The sequence below is a fragment of the Malus sylvestris genome, chromosome 9 (genome assembly GCF_916048215.2).
Source record: "Malus sylvestris chromosome 9, drMalSylv7.2, whole genome shotgun sequence".
In the NCBI taxonomy this organism is placed as follows: Eukaryota; Viridiplantae; Streptophyta; class Magnoliopsida; order Rosales; family Rosaceae; genus Malus; species Malus sylvestris.
This window is the reverse complement of record NC_062268.1, coordinates 11,299,618-11,312,068: the sequence shown is the minus strand read 5'-3', so window position 1 is coordinate 11,312,068 and position 12,451 is coordinate 11,299,618. Positions and strand designations below refer to the sequence as shown.

At 36.7% G+C, this 12,451-nt stretch overlaps 2 protein-coding genes across 2 annotated transcripts; both read right to left on the bottom strand.

Moving 5' to 3' along the window:
* Window positions 1-516: 516 nt before the first annotated feature.
* Window positions 517-3,150, bottom strand: LOC126583919 (uncharacterized). Its single transcript, XM_050248461.1, has 8 exons — window positions 2,721-3,150; window positions 2,516-2,604; window positions 2,272-2,410; window positions 1,887-1,961; window positions 1,637-1,758; window positions 1,475-1,550; window positions 1,247-1,306; window positions 517-1,118 (listed from the first exon to the last, which is right to left on the bottom strand). The coding sequence occupies exons 1-8, from the start codon at window positions 2,820-2,822 to the stop codon at window positions 990-992; spliced, it is 792 nt and encodes a 263-aa protein (XP_050104418.1). The 5' UTR covers window positions 2,823-3,150; the 3' UTR covers window positions 517-989.
* Window positions 3,151-4,645: 1,495 nt separating this feature from the next.
* On the bottom strand, window positions 4,646-8,831 carry LOC126582808 (BTB/POZ domain and ankyrin repeat-containing protein NPR1-like). Its single transcript, XM_050247014.1, has 4 exons — window positions 7,530-8,831; window positions 5,861-6,614; window positions 5,445-5,642; window positions 4,646-5,140 (listed from the first exon to the last, which is right to left on the bottom strand). The coding sequence occupies exons 1-4, from the start codon at window positions 8,076-8,078 to the stop codon at window positions 4,869-4,871; spliced, it is 1,773 nt and encodes a 590-aa protein (XP_050102971.1). The 5' UTR covers window positions 8,079-8,831; the 3' UTR covers window positions 4,646-4,868.
* Between the last annotated feature and the right edge of the window lie 3,620 nt (window positions 8,832-12,451).

The window sequence follows — 12,451 nt, the reverse complement described above, 5'->3', positions numbered from 1 at the left end:
GATGAGAGGTAGGTAGTGCTTCACCGAATTTATGGCGTGTGCTTTCCATTGACACGAGAGCTTCTCGTGCTGATAATATTTTGTAAAATCGACGATATGTGTACAGTAGAATAAAGTAAATAAAACACAATATTTACGAGGTTTGGCAAATGTGTCTACATCCTCAGAACAACAGTAGTACTTTCTTTTATTATCTAAAATAATTGAAGTACAAAATAACTCTCATTATTTTCTCCTCTCTAACCTGGCTACTGGTGATTTCTTCCGCATCTCTCTTATTTCCTCTTCTCTTCCTTTCCTCCATAACTCCTCTTTCTTTCCTTTGTATGTTATTCTCTCGTCTCTTTCTTCTTCTTCTCTCCTCTTCCTTCCTCCATATGTTCTCATCTTATAGGCAAAATATTACAATAGCAACACTATTCACTTTACAAATTTTCCTCAAATAAATAGTGAAATATTATGCATGAATAGTAATTCATTCGTTTTTCTTCATATGAATAATAACAACTCATCTGATTTTTCTTTGGGTGAATAGTAATAAATTATTCATGTGGTCATCCACGTATTATAATATAACATATGAACTATATATACATATGCGGTTCCAGACAGAATACCGCCACTTCTTTACCAGCACGTGACATAAAGGCGCTGCTGTTCATGACTGGCAAGGTGGTGCGAAGTACACCAGTGCTTGTCCCTTCCCTGCTCACAATGCTGAGATAAAAATGAAAACGAAAAACTAATTCAAGCTCCATCCCAAGCACGGAACTAAGAAAAACAGAAGGGTTCTCGAACATCTGCTATATTTTTGGGTTCACATTGAATCAGAACCCCTAAACGTATTCATTATCGGTCTCGAAACCATTTACATGCTAGAAGTGGGGACAGAGAAACAAGAATGGGCGTATCATACATCCAGATAAACCGCAAATCGCTTTAGACCTTCAGTCGCTTCTTGAACCAACGTCACCCATCAATAAGATCTTTCACTGCCTCTTTGCTAATGTCTTCTTCAATCCCTTCAAAATCTTCCAAAACCACATCACATTCATGACCGCTAGCATTGGTGGCACTGCGAAAGCTAAGAGTCTCCCAATTATGTGCATTTGTTTAACCTGTTAAACAAGTTCATGCAGGCTTAATATATTTCTAGTTGCATATCGCATGTTAATTAAATAATCAATTTGAAACTTAAACTTCTAAGATGTAGTCATTGTAGGTCAGCAGACCAGCTGCTCCGCACCTGTTCATAGTGCAGGTAGAGATGGTAGAACAGATACATGAACAAGACTATTCTCGCCACCTGCACAGAGTAATGCGTAAGCATGTCTAAGATCAAAGGTACGAGGAAAGTCGAATCCAGAAAGATTTGTCAAAAAGTCTTCCCTTCGTAAACGCAACGCAGCAGATTAAATTAAAGAAAAGGAACACAATGGAAGTCATAGAAACATTACAGATATATCTAACTCACCAACCAAGCAATGAATATTACAACCCCATTAATCAAATATGTTCTGGACCGCTTCATTCCAGTCGTGTCAAGATACCTTCACAATCAAAACAATACTAAGCATCAACAGTAAGGAACGAAATCATAGCTTTTGAAAATGGATTTCCTGTAAGAAATGCATACCATCTCAAGTTGATACCGGGGGTAGTTGTCTCAGAGATAAGAATCATGTAGGTATAAAGCTGTCCCTCGCCAGTCAACATAGCATATGCTACCGATGTTATAGAAAGAAGATGATGAACCACCTGAAAGATTAATATGATCACCATAAAATTGACAAGGTCATTCACTTCGTAAAATTAGGTTCTGCTTGTCCAACACCGGTAACAGAATTCATCCCGATGACGAACAATTCAAACCAGAATGCACTTACATATTCCATTCCACCTAGAGCAGGGTAAAACCAAAAGATCATCGCAAGGTCAGTGAGAAAGTACCCAACTGAAACCTGCCACAATGACACCACCAAAAGGCAGCATAGCGTCTGTTAGAATTACGTATTATTTGCATGACTGGCTTCTCTAATGCCTAAATTTCTAATCATACGATTGAGGTTAAACTTATTGGTATGACTTCAAAATTAGAATGCACTTACACATCAATTTGCCAGTGATATCAATTTAGTTGATTATTACTTGAAATTTCAAACATGCAAGAAAACCCCAAATCGAAACTAATAGCAAATCCAAGTCTGAACATGAAATATCGAAAAGCAGTAGCATATTCGAAGCTTAAACATGCAAATGTCCAAAACTTACTCCCAATGCAAATGTAGACAGTGGGGAACTCTGCAGCGTAACGAAAGCTTTAAGCTCCTGATCAGAATAAAGATCTGACCAAAATACCAAGTACAATGACATAGCAGTGATAAAAAGGGCATGAATAGTTGATATAGCCCTGCAGAATCAGCATAACAAAACACAACACACATGGGTTATGAGTGAATGAACAAAAACCGAAAAATAATCAGCAAGAATTTAGATTAGGCTGAAAAAAAATCACCGATTATTCCACTCAATGCGTTGCATCTTTGAAAGGTTAGAATAGCTCTTAAAGTAAGCAGCACTAAGCAAGTGGTTAAGATCATAAACCTGAAAAATAACAACAAAAATGACCAAAAATTGAAGAAAAAGAGACTAAATTTACACATTACATGCTTCCATCGAAACAATTAGCAAAAGGGTTTAGCGAGAGAAGCAGGGCGTACCAATTTGCAAGCGAAAATACCCACAATCATCGACGTGTAGGGAACATAAGGGCTGGAGAGTGTGAAATTCTTCAGCAACATGTCGTACGATTGGATTGCCATTCAGAAGCACCAAAATCCCAGCAACCCAATTGCTCTAACGTTCCGAAAATCGACACCGAGGTCGAATTTCGAGCAGCAATCAGCAAAAGACGCCTCCTTTGGTGGAAAAAGTTGATGAAAAATTGGAAAGGGTAGGCAGAGGGGGTTGAGCAAAGAAGGAAAGAAGGACGATAGAAACGTGAGAAAGCAGTGGCGAGTTAAAAGAGACGATGAGGAGCGGGCAAGAGACCCAATCAGGCTTCGGGCCCAAGCAAGCTGATGAATCGCTGCGCAAGGCAACGCAACTTCTCATGTGAAACTTCCAGAACCAAAGAAACGAACAAATTTAAGTATTTTAATGGGAAGTTTTCTTTTTTATATTAAAATTGAAGTATTGGAAAATTGATGGGCCCCTCATAACAATTGGACTTTCGTTTTTTTAAATCGAGAAATTTAGATAGGATTGTCTTATTATAGCAGTTTTCGGATCAAGGGTTGAATTAAATTACAGGGCGCCTTAAATGGGAGAGATTTGTCAATGTGATCGATATATGGGATGGTATATCACGTGTCACTAAACAAATGGTAGGATATGTATGCTAAAAAGTTAATAACTTAAAAAATAAAATTTCCCACAATTCCTATTAAGTAAAACACGTGGTGTATCACTTGTGTTCCCGTCACAAATAAAAATTTCCCCTCAATGAATTGATAACGTAGTTGGGGTTCCATTATCCAAAATTTTCTTCTGAACGAAGATCAATTCTTGAATCCAGTAGGTCAACCACATCACTTGTCTCGTACATGAATTTTTATTTATTTTTTTTATTATTTAGCAATATTGTATGTTAATGTCTTAATCACTAAGACAGTCCATTGTCTCATGATTAAAGCATACTTTAAAAGACAAATATTATGGGAATTCTCTCAAAAATAGGATTATTTCTAAACTTTCTGCCACCTTAATGATGTTAAAGAGTAATGCCAGGGAGACTAAATTTGCAAACTAAATGATATGTCATCAATAGGAAATGAGCATGTTATCAATGTTTAAGTAATAATTCAATCATTAACTTCCATGTCATTTAGTTTACAAATTTTAGTCTATAAATTTAGTCTCTCTAACATTACTCGACGTTAAATTATAAGATGATAGAAAGTTTATGGAGAATTCTATTTTTGAGAGTGTCCCATTTTGAGAGACCCCCATTTTTGACAGACTCTCTCATCCCTTTAGCATTTCTTATTCTAAAACGACCTGGTTCCATATTAATGTTTGTGCACCTAGAGAGGATAAGGCTCAATTTTGCTTCCATAATTGGTTTACATGATTAATTATTAGCTTCTTATTGATCTATGATCTAGGATGGGGTTACTTAACACTTGTCCATAATATATAAATTGTCATTTCCTGTGTCACGGTAAATTGCTCACACGCGCATGAGCAGTATCATAATGATATTCCTAAGTCTAGAAACAAGTCGTGTTTTGTCGTGTTCGTGTCGTTTTCATATTATATCAATTATCTTAATGGATCGTGTCAAACCCGTTATCTTGACAAATTCGTATTAGGGTGACCCCATAATGACCCGACTTGTTAACAGGTCGTGTCTTTTTGTGTCGAGTTAATAGGTCATGCAAGAAATTACCATGCCTAATGTCTAGATCTAATGAACGATATCTTGTCAGATTCTTAACATCTGACCCGATAACGATCCGACTCGTTAACAAGTTCTTAACAGGTGACCCAAAAACAACTCGAATCGTTAACGGATTAACCCGTTATTTTCGTGTCGATATATGTCTGATTAACGGGTCATACAAAGAATCAACAGGCCTAAGTATTCCTTGTAAAGAAAATTTGGAGTTACAATTTTATTTCGTGGAAAGGTTAACACTGAATTTTTTATGACCAATATACAAGCCAAATACCTTAAGCTAGGAATTACAGATTCATATCTGTTTGATAAGGAGAGAGCCAGAAAAATAGTCTCCTAAATATACATGTGGAAGGAAAGATACACCTTAAAGTTTATGAAAATCTAACAGCTTACTAAAAAAATATAATCAACACCTTCTCCTGACCTTGTGATTTACCCCGTCCTTCGGAGAAGATGACGATGACGACGATGCTGATAAAACCGACCGGTTATTTTCAGCCATGTCCTTGCAAAATGCCTTCTGTACATCGTCTTTAAGTTCCAAGAACCGCATCCTCTTGATTCTCTGCTCTTCCGGAGTTCCCTTGTCGAGGATGAAATCAGCCATGTCCATCTCATCGTCCAAAAACTTATCAAGGACTTCCGAGCAGTTGGGGAAGAAACGCCGCCCCATTTTCACTGCCATCACCATTTGAAGTAACATTGTAACTTATTAATTGGCCCAAGATCATCACGAATGCTCTTTGCTAAACTAGCTTTAGACTTAATACAGTTTTCCAAAGACTCTTGATCCTTTTAGGAGTAACTTCAGCATGGTAGTAGGGAAGTTAGATGACAAACCATATCGAAAGCATTTTGTAATTTTCAAAGAGATTAGGCATGGAATAACGCTTGAAGTTTGAAACACATTATAACACTCGTCTAGGAAACATGTAATCACAGAAGGATTGGGATATATGTCGCGGAGGTAAAATGGTCATACCAGTTTTAATAAGGGCTTGCATTCTTATTTGTAGTCTTTTGGTTCGTCCAGAGGGTGTTTCATTCAAATCAACCTCTCGTAAGTTCCCACTTGATCCTCTTGATGCCGCAAGGCCAGTGTACACTGATGTGGAATGAGCATCAGCCATTTCCATAGCAAGCTTGGCCTCAGCAGGAAACAACAACCGCGCAAATGCCACTGCAAATTTATGAAAGCTCAAAGCTGTTAGTCATTTTTTTCGACGACAAGAGTCAAAACTCACTGAGCGTATATGTCTTGATGGCATTAAAAATTAGGCAGCTTAATGTGCCAGTAATTTTCACTTTTTTTACTTAATAAAACTTTCACAATCCATGGTCTGAACTCAATAATGTAATCCAAGGGAGTGATTTAATCTAAAAATTAAGAATGGTCACCTCTATTTTCTAGATAGTCCAGCCTCACGTGCAAATCATCAGGTATCACCTCTGATATGATCGATACGTTCCCAGAGATTGAGTTTCTCCGCATCTCTCTCTCTAGAAGTTCGATGCATAATCGATCTTTGTTAGATTCCTGTCCCTGCTTTGTGTTCTCCAAAAAATCCTTTGGTCTAGTCAATCTCCGGCAAATTGCAACAGGAGTTTGACCATCTGAAGTAGTTTCTAAGGCAGAGGCTCCCCTGTCCAGAAGAGGAACTAGCACTGCTGGCAGCTTACGTCTGGCTGCCACATGAAGTACAGTATGCCCTCGGGAATTGCGAAGATTGAGGTTAGCCTCGCCTAGACTGAGAACCTCCTTAACAACCTTAGGATCACAGTATGCAACAGCATAGTGGAGAGCATAAGCATCATCTAACGTAATATCAGATTCCTTGAGAAGAAGTCCAACTAGTTCAACGTCATCAGAATCTAATGCCTTGTGGATTCTCCTGATTCTCTTATCCTCTATCAACTCAATTTCCATCATACTTGATTCATCATTTTCGTGAGATTTGAGACGGAGCGATTTGATATCATTAGAAACTTCATGCGGAAACTCTTTCCCTATAGCCATGTAGTCAAGATCGGACCTTGCTATCCTCTGGATGCAGTGTGAGAGCAGCTGGCTCAGTTGGCAGTGGAAGGCAGCTATAAGAATTGGTATTACATCTTCAATAAGGGCTTTCTCCACAAAGTTTGAAAGACGGCGCTGCATAAATTGGTGGAAATCGTCAGCATAAAAACACCCAAACTTTGGCTAGTGTTGGGAAACCTTAAATAAACATTACTAACTTGCTGTTTACTTGAATAAAAATGCCACTAAACAGGTAATAAAGAACAGATAGGCAACTGATTCCCCCAAAAACAAAGTGATGAAAAAAGTAACATCTGCAGGGCTAGATACGTGTGATATATGTAGATTATACTAAATGTGTTGAAATCTCAAACTTGAGAAGGCTTGCGAACACGTTCAAATCTAAGATTTAAAAAACAACTGAAAAAGGAAAAGCACAAACAAGCAAAGGACAAGGATCCTATTGTAAATTATTTAGACATTATCATCCTACCAAAACTACAGAGGAAAACCAAATAAAGTTTACAAGAAAAATTGCAGTCATTCTTGTTGTAAAAGGTATAGCACCGTAAAAAGCTATGGAGAGGGCAACCTTAATCCACATTTGACAGAAAGAAAGTTGCTCAAGGGTTTCAATTTTTATCAGAAAATAATTTGCCAGAGAAGATAAAACTATGGAGAGGGCAACCTTAATCCACATATGTTAGTATTTCATCATCACATTCCAGGTTTCATCAATTCTGCGGAACGAAAAATTGAATTTGCAGTGTTTTTAGATCGTAACTATCAAAATCTTTGCCGATTTGGGAGTTTCAATCATACATACCAAACTTGAATGCAGGTGCTATGAAGATTAAACTTAAAGCATTTTCTTTTAATATAAAGCAGTACTTATTACTGCATGAATTTAATCAGACAATTTTAATTAATCAATTCAACTTAAAAAGCTGTCACAACTTTGCCCTGCATTCATATTTATAAGAACACAAATAATTGAATGGAACAATCATTTGCAGAAGAGAAACACTAGAAATGGAAGCTTGAACAAACCTGAACAAGCTGAACAAGTTCCTTCATCTGGAAAGTGGAAGAAGCATACATCAATTCCACAACATAATTAATAGCAGGGCCGCACGCATCATGCGGACAACCATCATCAACGCACGTGGACACTTCTCGAGGGGATGGATTAAGCTTCCCAGTGTACAAGTAGTTCAAGAAAACCTTGAAGGCTTCATAGCCAACCCCGCCGTTTGGAACCAATTCAGACATGAGATACCTCGGTTTACCTTCCTTGTTCGAATCATCACTCCCCTTCCTAAAAAGCTCCTGAAAAAACTGACTACGGGAAGCCAATATACACCGATTGACACCCACGGTGTTACCCTCAACAACAATCTCAGCATCACTGTAGTCAAACTCAGGATCAAGTAACAGCCTCTCAAGATTATCACTCAGTTTGCATAGACTCAAGTAATGTTCAATACTCGGCGCGGGTGGGGAACTGGCTGAGGCAGATGCATGGTTACTACTAGACCCATTTGACAGATTGGAGGAGGCAAAGCTCAAGGATGATGACAGTTCATTGACATTATCCATGGCTTCCAAAATCTATGCAGTCCTGTCTAAGCTTAACAATGCTATAAATAAATAATTCACGAACCCCAATCACCCTATTAAGAGAACCCGAAATCGGGCTAATTCTCCTCCACAAACTGCATAATCCTATGGAGAAATCATATCAAAATTTACCCAATTTCTCCGAACACAGTAAAATGCTCAAAACTAGCAAAAGAAAGAGAAATAATCTGAACCCAAATAACCAATTTCTCAAAAAGTCAAAGCTTAATTTCAGGAATTACCCAGTTGCTGAAATATTGACCAAAATCCAAAAAACAAATCAAAAGGATTAATTTCTATTTCTACAGAAAGCTAGGTAACTAGCTCAGCTGGAGATAATGAATCATCCATATCCAGGCAGAGATATGGCTTGAATCTTCATAACCCATTAAATTCAAAGCTTCGAACTTTCAATAGTGAACAAAAATATGAATCAAAAGTTCAAAACCTAGAAAAAATATTGACCAAAATTCCAAGAAAAAAGGATTAAGCTTACTTACAAAGACACCCTTTTGAAAAAGAAAACAAAAGCTTGAAAGACCTGAGAATTGACCAAGAAAAGCTTCAGGTTTCTAAGATGATGCCCTGAAATTTAACAAGATTTTGAAGGAATATAACACAAACCCGGTCTCTCTCCCTCCCTCTCCCTCTCTCTCTCTCTCTTCTCTGAAAGCGAAAAAGGAAGTGCTGTGAATCCAACTGGTCAGAGCAAACGGTTGACTGGACAAGTAATAATACAAACTTTAAACACAACTGGATGTTCTTAATGACAAAATTTAACTGGTCAGCATACTCAACACCATCAAAAATTTTAAAGAAAACGAGTAAATTGTAGCTATGGTCCTGAACTTTACTCAAATTGGAGCAATGGTCCTTCAACTAAAAATCCATTACCATTGGTCCTTCAACTCATTAAAACGTGTAGCTATGGTCCCTCAACTAAAAATCCATTACCTTTGGTCCCTCAATTTTAATTCAACTCGAGAAATGGTCCCTTAACTTTATCCAAATTGTAGCTATGGTCCTTCAAACATAACTCGTTTTGACAAAAAATTTTACGTAGTTGACAAAAATGACCATAATTACACACTTTGATGAGTTGAGGGACCCTAATTAAATAAATGGTTATTCCAACATAACATATTTTGACAAAATTTTGAAGAAATTAATGAAAAGGACTATAGCTACACATTTTGATAAGTTGAGGGACCAATGGTAATGGATTTTTAGTTGAGGGATCATTGCTCCAATTTGAGTAAAGTTCAGGGACTATTGCTATAATTTAAGGATTCCTAATAAAAATCATTTGAAAATTTTGAGTTTTAATAATAAAAACAAAATAAATAATAAAATGAATAGTATTAGAATTGATTTTTTAGTGTAAAAATGTGATTTTTTATTAAAGTAAACAATACCGGCTGCTTTTCGTTAAAATTTTTAAAATTTTATATAATAATCAAAATTAATTTATGTTATCAGATAAAACTAAGAATAAAATAGTGATTATTCAAGATATTAAGGATTTTCCCTCCTCTTTCCTTTGGGTTTATGGGGTGCAGGGAGGGGGGCAGCCCCGGGTGAGTTGACTACGCGTTCACTTGACATGGGAACCTATCAGGAAGCATCAATCATTGCGGCGGCTGCAATTATTTCTGGTTGAAAAATAGCAACCATTCATATTACGGCTACTTTATTACGTTGTCAAGTTGGTTTCAGATGACGTTGGCTTTGTCTTTCTTTGGCAAGGGATTAGTGGCTTCTCAACCACAATCCATTCTTTTGAAGGTTGAGAAGGTTAATAGAGACATTTCAACTTTCCATGTCTCTATCGTATGATTCATCAATGCTTAAAATTGAATACAAAACGTGCCGTGTGAAATACAAACGTGAAATTTATTTCTAACAATTAGATCACTTATGTGATTTACAAGATTTTGGCATTCTTTTACTTATCTCTATTACACTTCGGACTTCTCTTATTTTGATAGGATAGAATAAATCGATAATAATTTGACAAAAAAAAATCAATAATAAATTTAGCACAAGTAACAAGTAAGAAAGTTATTTGGACTTGGATTGTCTGCCCTCTAATTGTGGTGCCCTCCCCGTGCCCTCCTGTTTTTGTGGTCACGGTTAAGCCACGTCAACATTTTATATTACTATTTCTTTTTGTTTTATTATTTTTATAAAAAAATAATATAAAATATTGACGTGGCTTAACCGTGACCACACAAAACAGGAGGGCACGGAGAGGGCACCGAAATAGGAGGGCAGACAATCCAAGTTCAAGTTATTTTGTTTGATCTTAGCAGCTGCAGTATAGTGGGCACAAGTATCAACGTCAAAGCCCACAATAAACATATGATGATGTAAGTAATTGAGCATTTGAGGCAGCTAGTATTTTAGACTGAGGATCTTCGTAAGATTTTTTTTGGGGATTTTAGGAATCCTTAAATTATATTTAGTTATTGTACATTGTGTAATAAAAAATTATTGTAAATTTTTTTATATAAAATTTAATATAAACGATACCTGACAAAAACTGACCGCACGATGTATGATAAACGAATATGATTGAAGGATATTCAGGATCTTTACAAAAGAATCCTACGAGAATCCACTTTAACTATTTTATTCTTATGTTTAGTTAACAACAACCTTAAAATATTGAATACTGACTTTTTTATTATTCATATGACAAATTAATATAACGTTGGTTCGAAATGATATTGAACTTCTTTTTTTTTCTTAATGATTCTGTTAAGGTGCTTACTTATTCACTCGAGTTAAGGAGTTTTATTTTTGTTCTCCTTGAACATTACTTGTAAAAAAAATGAGAAACTTTATATTAGGAAAGGTTGATAAAATTTTGAGGTACATCAAGTATAATATAATACAATTAGTTAAAAACTTAAATATTTTTTTTTCAACTAATTATATTATAAATATTTGGTGCATATGATCGTATTCATATCACACTAAAAAATTTCTCGAGTTTGAGGGTGTAGGATAAGGAGCGGGCCAGGGTGGATTTGCCTGTGCCTGGGGTGGCCTTTCATTGCAATTAACAATGGAATTCTACCTTCTTTATCTCCTTCTGCCTTTGCCATCTCCAAGGGTATGCAAATTTTTGCATGATTGGGGTTGTTTTTATTTTGGTATGGAGCATAATGGGGACAAAGTTTGGTTACTATGATTATCCTCATTTTGTTGGCTTCTTTTGTTTTCCTCATTCTTATCGTTTTTATTCGTTTTTTTGTAAGGTTGTCTGACTAGGTCAGCTCTCATACTGAGTGACGCGTAAGATTAAATGTTGTTAAAATATAAGAGATTCAATGTTTTTAAGCGGCACTCTATAGATAATGCGGTCGGACTATCCCGCACAAGTTTTTCTCCTAAGATTGACATGCTAAGTGATAAGGTTAATGTTGCATTTTCAGTTTTGTAGCGGATAAGCAAGGGTGCCAATTGGCTCAAAAAGATTATTTGTGTAATTGTTTTAACTCTCTCTCTCTCTCTCTCTCTCTCTCTCTCTCTCTCTCTCTCTCTCTCTCTCTCTCTCTTTCACCACGCGACATATGTTGTTGCCTAAGGCCATCTCCAGCCGAAGGCTGGCCAAAAGGCTCGTTTTAGCCCTCTGGCCCACCAAGGAATTAATATTTTAATGAACAGTGCATGGCCATATTTCTTAGGCCATCTCAAACCGAAGGTTGGCCAGAGGGCTCGTTTCAGCCCTCTAGGTCTTCAAGAAATTAATATTTTAATGAACAGTGTATGGCCATATTTCTTACCATCTCTAACCGAGGGCCAAAGTTTGTCACAAGAAATCATCTCCAACTGAGGATCAAATGGCTATAGTATGGAATGTGAAGAATTGAAAAAAAATGATGTAAGATAGTATGAAATAGTGAAAAATATGTGAGAAATGATGTAGGAAAAATTAGAAATTAAAAAAAATGTCCAAAAAAAAAAGTGGGCTGGGCATAAAAAACAAAAAATGTGCTGGGACAAAAAAAAAACTAAACCCTAAACCCTAAAGTAGGCTGGGCAAATGGAAAAGAACAAAAAAAAATGAAATTAGGCTAGCCAGCCAGTTGGCCCTTTGGCCTTTTTTTTGTCCAGTAGGGCCCACGAGCCCTTTGGCCTGGCCCTCGATTGAAGACGGTTTTCGGGCAATTTCCAACCGAGGGCCAAAGGACCATAGGGCTCGTTTTAGCCCTGTCACAAAAAATCATCTCTAACCGAAGGCCAAAGGATCATAGGGTCAAACATAATTTATTATTTAAAAACTACAACTTAAATTCAAATCCAACGGCTAAGTGACGTCAGCTAGCCGTTGGATTTGAATTTTT

Bases quoted from the DNA above. Each gene is read 5' to 3' on its own strand.
- LOC126582808 (XM_050247014.1), bottom strand. From the start codon at position 8,078: ATGGATAATGTCAATGAACTGTCATCATCCTTGAGCTTTGCCTCCTCC. The intron at 6,615-7,529 runs GTTTGTTCAAGC...CAATTTATGCAG, and splicing joins AACTTGTTCAGCTTGTTCAG to CGCCGTCTTTCAAACTTTGT. The intron at 5,643-5,860 runs GTGACCATTCTT...ATAAATTTGCAG, and splicing joins GGACTATCTAGAAAATAGAG to TGGCATTTGCGCGGTTGTTG.
- LOC126583919 (XM_050248461.1), bottom strand. From the start codon at position 2,822: ATGGCAATCCAATCGTACGACATGTTGCTGAAGAATTTCACACTCTCC. The intron at 1,307-1,474 runs GTGAGTTAGATA...TACTCTGTGCAG, and splicing joins TAATATTCATTGCTTGGTTG to GTGGCGAGAATAGTCTTGTT. The intron at 1,119-1,246 runs GTGCGGAGCAGC...CTTGTTTAACAG, and splicing joins TCTACCTGCACTATGAACAG to GTTAAACAAATGCACATAAT.